The 7,927-nt window shown below is 42.0% G+C and overlaps 1 protein-coding gene across 1 annotated transcript in view; it reads right to left on the reverse strand.

The window, feature by feature from the left end:
* Positions 1 to 4,881: 4,881 nt before the first annotated feature.
* The window catches only part of LOC143301051 (uncharacterized), a 590,446-nt gene continuing 587,400 nt past the window's right edge, over positions 4,882 to 7,927 (reverse strand). Inside the window, exon 9 of the mRNA XM_076615056.1 lies at positions 4,882 to 4,962. Coding sequence (XP_076471171.1) covers positions 4,882 to 4,962 — 81 coding nt within the window. The remainder of the gene's footprint in view (positions 4,963 to 7,927) is intronic.

Here is a 7,927-nt window from a genome sequence, read left to right on the forward strand (position 1 = left end):
CGGGTAGTAGGGGGTGCGGGTGCAGAGTAAGTCAACGTAATGCATGAGTGAAAAGGAAACAGAAAACAACACAACAAACAACGACAACAAAACTAGAAAAAAACACACACCCAAAAACCACCTTAAATGAATTGTTTCTATAGCACCAGTTTGAATCTCTCTCTCTCTCTCTCTCTTTCTCACACACACACACTCTCTTTTTTTCTCTCTCCTCTCTCTCTACGTCTTTTTTTTTCTTGAAAATTCATTGTGTTGCCCCCCCCCCCCCCCCGCCACCCCCCCACCCACATCACTTTTTTTGGAAAAATAATATTTTCTTTACAATTAAATACAATATACTATGCGTACGTGCGAAGTCTCTCTCTCTCTTTCTCTCTCAACCCACAGATCTGTCTTTTCTGCTCACGGTAATAAGTATTTCGGCTGAAGCAGTATTTCATTTTTGTTTAAATCAAGGAATTAGCGCCGATCCCCTCACATTAGGTTGTCTGCTGACTCTCTTTCCCATCTCTCCACTCTCCCTCTGCTGACTCTCTTTCCCATCTCCACCCTCCCTCTGCTGACTCTCTTTCCCATCTCCACCCTCCCTCTGCTGACTCTCTTTCCCATCTCTCCACCCTCCCTCTGCTGACTCTCTTTCCCATCTCCACCCTCCCTCTGCTGACTCTCTTTCCCATCTCCACCCTCCCTCTGCTGACTCTCTTTCCCATCTCTCCACTCTCCCTCTGCTGACTGTCTTTCCCATCTCTCCACCCTCCCTCTGCTGACTCTCTTTCCCATCTCTCCACCATCCCTCTGCTGACTCTCTTTCCCATCTCTCCACCCTCCCTCTGCTGACTCTCTTTCCCATCTCCACCCTCCCTCTGCTGACTCTCTTTCCCATCTCTCCACCCTCCCTCTGCTGACTCTCTTTCCCATCTCCACCATCCCTCTGCTGACTCTCTTTCCCATCTCTCCACTCTCCCTCTGCTGACTGTCTTTCCCATCTCCACCATCCCTCTGCTGACTCTCTTTCCCATCTCCACCATCCCTCTGCTGACTCTCTTTCCCATCTCTCCACCCTCCCTCTGCTGACTCTCTTTCCCATCTCCACCCTCCCTGTGCTGACTCTCTTTCCCATCTCTCCACCCTCCCTCTGCTGACTCTCTTTCCCATCTCTCCACCCTCCCTCTGCTGACTCTCTTTCCCATCTCTCCACCATCCCTCTGCTGACTCTCTTTCCCATCTCCACCCTCCCTCTGCTGACTCTCTTTCCCATCTCTCCACCCTCCCTCTGCTGACTCTCTTTCCCATCTCTCCACCCTCCCTGTGCTGACTCTCTTTCCCATCTCCACCCTCCCTCTGCTGACTCTCTTTCCCATCTCCACCATCCCTCTGCTGACTCTCTTTCCCATCTCCACCCTCCCTGTGCTGACTCTCTTTCCCATCTCCACCATCCCTCTGCTGACTCTCTTTCCCATCTCCACCATCCCTCTGCTGACTCTCTTTCCCATCTCTCCACCCTCCCTCTGCTGACTCTCTTTCCCATCTCTCCACCCTCCCTCTGCTGACTCTCTTTCCCATCTCCACCATCTCTCTGCTGACTCTCTTTCCCATCTCTCCACCCTCCCTCTGCTGACTCTCTTTCCCATCTCCACCCTCCCTCTGCTGACTCTCTTTCCCATCTCCACCCTCCCTCTGCTGACTCTCTTTCCCATCTCCACCCTCCCTCTGCTGACTCTCTTTCCCATCTCCACCCTCCCTCTGCTGACTCTCTTTCCCATCTCCACCCTCCTTTCCCACACACACTCTCCGGGTCCGATGTTTAAAAAAAAAATTTTTTTTTTGTCTGGCCATGTACCCACAAACATGCACGTTAAGCACACACACACACAGACACACACACACACAGACAGACAGACACACACACACAGACACAAACAGACACACACACACACACACAAGTTTCGTCGATATCCACCAGATTAAATCACATTCTAATTTTCTTCATTTCCCATTTGAGTTGAAAAAACATGTTTCCAATGTGTCTCGGGGTACCAAAAAAACAACAACAAACAAACAAACAACAACAACAACAACAAACAAACAAACAACAAATCATATTGACCGTCACACCAAATCTCTCCCTCTCTCCGTGTCTATCAGCAACCTCATATCTGCTGACCTATCCTCAGCAGTACTTCCACACTCTTTGTCTTTCACTCCATCAAACAAATTTGCAATACAAAAATTTCGCACCCTGTTAGACCATTAACCACAAAAAGTTGGGGGTAACTGGCTCCCTTGGCTCTTCAACTCAGTGTCTGTGTCTTTAAAGATAAAAACAAAACAATAAAAGAAAAAAACAAAACAACCCCAAACACAAAAAAACACATCCACAAGCAGACAAACAGACATTTATTATCATTATCACACACGACACATTTATTGATAAACAGAACCATGTGAATAGACGTTAGACAAAAGAACGAAAGAACACACACACACACACACACACCCACACACACACGGAAACGTTTTAGGGGTCAACGATGTCTCGTTAAATGTCACTGCCCACAAAAGGACCCTGTGTTTAAAATGACGATCCAAATGAAAAGCAGCCAGAGGATTCATAACCAGAGACTCAGAACATAGCGACTGGAAAAACAACAGCAAAAAAACATAATATCAGTTTAATTTGAAATGCATCATTGTTGTAAACAGTATTTTCATTGTCCATTTACTTCCCTTTTATAATTAACAAACAGTAAAGAGTGGTACCTCTCTCCATTACACAAGGTACACAACTTCAAGTCAGTGATGCTTACGCTACCGATTCAGCTAGCACACAGGTAAATAAAAGGTACATTGGAACAAACCCAGACACTTTGCTGCTGTGTGCACATGTCAAATGATTGGTATAAGGACAGGCCCGGCGCTTCCTTTTTTGAGGAAGTGTCTGGGTTTGTTCCAATGTACTTTTTATTTACCTGTGTGCTAGCTGAATCGGTAGCGTAAGCATAACTGACTTGGAAGTATGTACCTTGTGTAATGGAGAGAGTTACCACTCTTTACTGTTTGTTAATCGTATCGTCTGCTGGCCTCATTATTTGTATAATTCCCTTTTATATGTGTATTTTTCATTCAGTGTTGAAAAGCTCAGCACTGACCAACACCAATGCTCTCACTGTCTATCTCTCTGTTTTCTTCTGTCATCTCTCACTTTTGGACCTACTGGATTTCAGTGACCAATCAACACATCGCCATTTCGTCAGAGCTCGCTTCAGATGACATCTTTCCGGAAAACTGCAGAAATTCAAGCTGACCAGTCTGTGACTGGGACTGACTGGATGAGTGAACGGACATCATCATTGTTCTCTTACTCCTTTCACTTACAGATAATTATACATCATTATGCCTAATGGACTGTCCCTGATAACAAAGCAGATGTGGTGTAGCGTACATGGATCAGTCCGCAAGCTTTCACTATCTCCTTGGAACTGAAACTGTCCCCGATCGTCATGGCGATGAATCGGGCAGTGTAGAAATGTGGCGTACTGTTTGAAACATGCACGCACACACGCATGCAAGCGGGCGCGCGCGCGCACACACACACACACACGCACACACACACATACAAACACCTTCACACATATCCCCCCCACACGCCTACGCACACACGGATGCACGTACACACACACACACACACACACACACACACATTCATACATACAAGCGCACACACACATCAAATAAAAATGCCGTGTTGTAATTAGGCGAATCATATTGAACCCTGTTTCTTTTAACCCCATCCAAACTATCACCGCAGTTTTTTTTAAGTTGTCAACTCCCTGTGAATCAATCAGAAAATGTCTAGGTTCTTTCCAATCTTTAGTTTCTTTTAACATTCTTTCTTCTATCATTCACCTATTAAAAAACAACAACGAAAAAAAAAAAACCCCAACAAAAACAAACCAACCCCCCCCCCCCCCCCCAATTATTTAGCTTAAAAGGTTTTCGACCGCAATCGAACTTTAAAATCAGATGGATTGCCATGAGTATTCTCTTTCCCTGTCTCTGTCTGTCTGTCTGTCTCTGCTCTTGTTTCGATTGTGGCAACTGGATTAAAGTCAATCAGTATCAATGTCAGCGTCAGTGTTAGTATATATATATATATATCTCCCTATATCTATCTATATACATATATCAATATCTGTATATATATATATATATATCCCTCTCTCTGTCTAAAACAGTACAGTCATGAACAACCTGGCTATGTTCAGTTATAAAGCATTACAAATGAGACAATCATCAAGTTGTTAGTATGCTTTCAATAGTTTTGCTTACGTGCTTTACTTAAGTGTTTGATTGGTATATTGCTTTTGTTGCCAATACATTTTAATTGTCTGGTATCAATTGACAGCAAATGTAACAACTCAGCCTCTCTTGATATGGGCCAAGGGCCTGATCAGTAAACATTCGTATTCGTATTCTCTCTCTGTGTCTCTATCTCTCTCAACATACTTATAGATGAAATCTGGATAGACTTAAAAAAAAAATATGGGTCCAAATTTGGAATTTCAGATATTCTCGGCCATCACTTTCGTGACAAACAACATCGCGAAACATTGTGTAAAACTGCATCAGAAAATGAAATTAATTTTGTGCTTCTATGTCCCGCCCGGAGTTATCTGAGAGACGAGAGAGTTCTTTCCCTTGAAGTATCGTCAACAACCACTTTAGTTTCGTTCGTTTTTCTCTCAACGCGTGCTATGGGGCTAGTTTTCTCTTTAACAGAATCGTACTGTATCTATTTATTTTTCATTTATTTATTACTATTATTATTATTTTTTGTTTTTTTTGCTGTTACATACATCTTTGTCACTTCTTACACGCTCCTCATACCCTGCACTTGCCCTCAGTGCGCAGGGCGATCATCTGGAACAGTGCAGGCGGACCAAAAGGTCGATTCCCTGACCACTGTCGGGGGTAAAAGTGTTGAAAAGTAACTCTGGCTTAATAGATCATGAATAATAAACACAACATATCATAATATGATAATAATAATGGGCAATATCGGGTTGAAAGCGAACGCGGCAATATCTCAACGAAAACAGTAAAAAAGAAAAAAAAAGAAAAAGAAACAAACATAAACCAATCTTTTAAAAAAAAAAAAAATTTTTTTTTCAATCTTAAACTTAAAAACCCTTTTTAATAACACTGAACAAGGACAGAAAGCAAAAACATGTTGACATTGTCGGTTCGAAAAACCAATCCCTTTCGAAACAAGATTTACAACCAAGCTTCTTACAGGGTCCTCACATGTATCAAGTTTCCATCCAGGCTTGATACCACCAGTCCTTGGAAAGCAGACCCCCCGCACCCCATTACCCCGCGTCCCCTCTTGATAGCTAGCGGTTCATCATTATAGATACAGAATATGTAATGACACTGATCTGATTTGTCCATTATGCAAAGATTCGACAGAAAATGAAATGCACTTTGTCCTTTGTTGTCCAGCTTTGAGGAATATTCGAGAATCATTTATTAAGCCTAAATATTATAGACAACCAAATATGTTTAAATTGAACTTGTTAATGTCCTCAACATCCTGTGAAATTGTTAGAAACCTTGCTTTGTATTTATATAAAGCTTTCAAAGTCCGAGAAACTATTACGTCATGAAAACACTGTTTTGTTGCTAGGCTAGTTTTCATTTGAACTTATGTTATATCGAGTTTTCTATGTATGTTGTATTATGTGAAATGTTTTTGTTTTTGTTTGTTTTTCATTGCTGTCTGTTCATATACCCCTTCATTAGGGGCCTTGGCCTATATGAATAAATCATCTTGAATCTTGAATCTTTTTCCAGACCTTACCAGATTATCGACGAAGCAATGTAGAAAGAATTGAAATGGTCTCCATCCCGCTTCCGTGCCCCTAGAAATATATCCTAGCTACTGAGAATCGCACTTTAACAACACTGACTTATCAGTTACTGACTTTAAAGAACCCTGAACCCTGAATGATTTTAATGACCCAGGCCAACAGCCCCTATCAGGACCATTGTGACAATATACACACAAAAAAAGAAGAAAAGATTTCATTCAAAAATGCCACGTGTACATTAAAGCCAGCCTCCCTACAGACAGACGCACACACATGCTGGCTTTAAAGGGAGCTAGGTTGAAAGTAAATTCCCGGAGAACATTGCACTGAACCTAAACTCTTCAAAAATAGTTATGTTGAAAGTAAACCAGCATCAAAGCAAAATTCACATTGAAGATAATTGAACTGAGCGTGAACTACCTTAAGGCAGACTTCGTAAATAGTACCAAGTAAACTGAAAACAACATACTCCCTGAATAATATACGGTTAAATGCCGTACCGTGTTGAAGGCAAATTTCTTAGCAATCTTGGACGAGACTAAGAGCACTGTTAATATGAATTCTGAATGCTACATGACCACAGCGTGTTTCTTCTTCTTCTTCTGCGTTCGTGGGCTGCAACTCCTACGTTCACTCGCATGTACACGAGTGGGCTTTTACGTGCATGACCGTTTTTACCCCGCCATGTAGGCAGCCATACTCCGCTTTAGGGGTGTGCATGCTGGGTATGTTCTTGTTTCCATAACCCACCGAACGTTGACATGGATTACAGGATCTTTAACGTGCGTATTTGATCTTCTGCATGCATTTACACACGAAGGGGGTTCAGGCACTAGCAGGTCTGCACATATGTTGACCTGGGAGATCGTAAAAATCCCCACCCTTTACCCACCAGGCGCCGTCACCGTGATTCGAACCCGGGACCCTCAAATTGGAAGTCCAACGCTTTAACCACTCGGCTATTGCGTCCGTCGTGTTTGTTCAATTTGTCGAAAAAGCCTTGAAGAATGACGTCATCATTTCAGTGGTTGTTTGTGCCAAAGACAGAGAGAGAGAGAGAGAGAGAGAGAGAGAGCTATCAACAAAACCACCGAATTCCAGTTCTAAAACTTCCTTTCATTGACTTGTGGTTTATGTGGGCATTTGCTCCATTTTCTTGGGCATTTCAAAGATAATTACGCCTCTGTTTCTTGTCATTTCATCGCGGTCAGTTGCAGAAGATTGATGGAAGTAACTAATTAACCTTCATTAGTCGTTTACACCCCCAACCCCACCACAAGCAAACACATACATACATACACACACTTACTCATACACAGACAGACAGATAAACAGCCACACACACACACGCACGCACACACACACACACAAACGCACGAAATGTGTTTGGATGAAATGTAGAGATGAAAGCAAAACCCTTAAAAATGTATAAATAAGACTGCAAGCAGAGCACCTGAACACTAACCAGTTAAAAAGCAGTGACAAACTTCCGAACAGTAATATACCGTGTAAAGCAAGTTCCTGATCAATACTGGGGTTGGAACTGATCGTTCACGTAAGAAATTCGAAAAAAAACAAAAAACAAAAACAACCCCAACAGGACACCCTGTTATCATCAAAGCAGGCAGATTAGGGAACTAAAAATGTCAACATTAGGATTGAAAATAAGCCATTATTAAAAAAAAAAAAAAGGAAAATAAAGTGATCGCCAAGATATTATTTTTGTTGAACCAAATTGGGTAGCAATATTTGAGTAATCTGAACAAAAAAAAAAAAAAAAAAAAAAAAGCCACAAAAAACGACGACAACATAACACACGAAAATCACCGCGCGAAAGTCAAAAGGCTGTGTATAAATATGTCGCAGGTAGAGGAGGAGGAGACGAGGAAGAAAACAAGAAATAAAAGTTGCACGAAATCGAAATTTGTGTCGCTACATGCCGCGTAATGACTATGAGAACTATCCAAGAGAGAGAGAGAGAGAGAAACTTCGACACTTCAATACAATTGGCCATGATATATAATATATATATATATATATATATATAGAGAGAGAGA

Source organism: Babylonia areolata, chromosome 27 (genome assembly GCF_041734735.1).
Source record: "Babylonia areolata isolate BAREFJ2019XMU chromosome 27, ASM4173473v1, whole genome shotgun sequence".
Classification (NCBI taxonomy): Eukaryota; Metazoa; Mollusca; class Gastropoda; order Neogastropoda; family Buccinidae; genus Babylonia; species Babylonia areolata.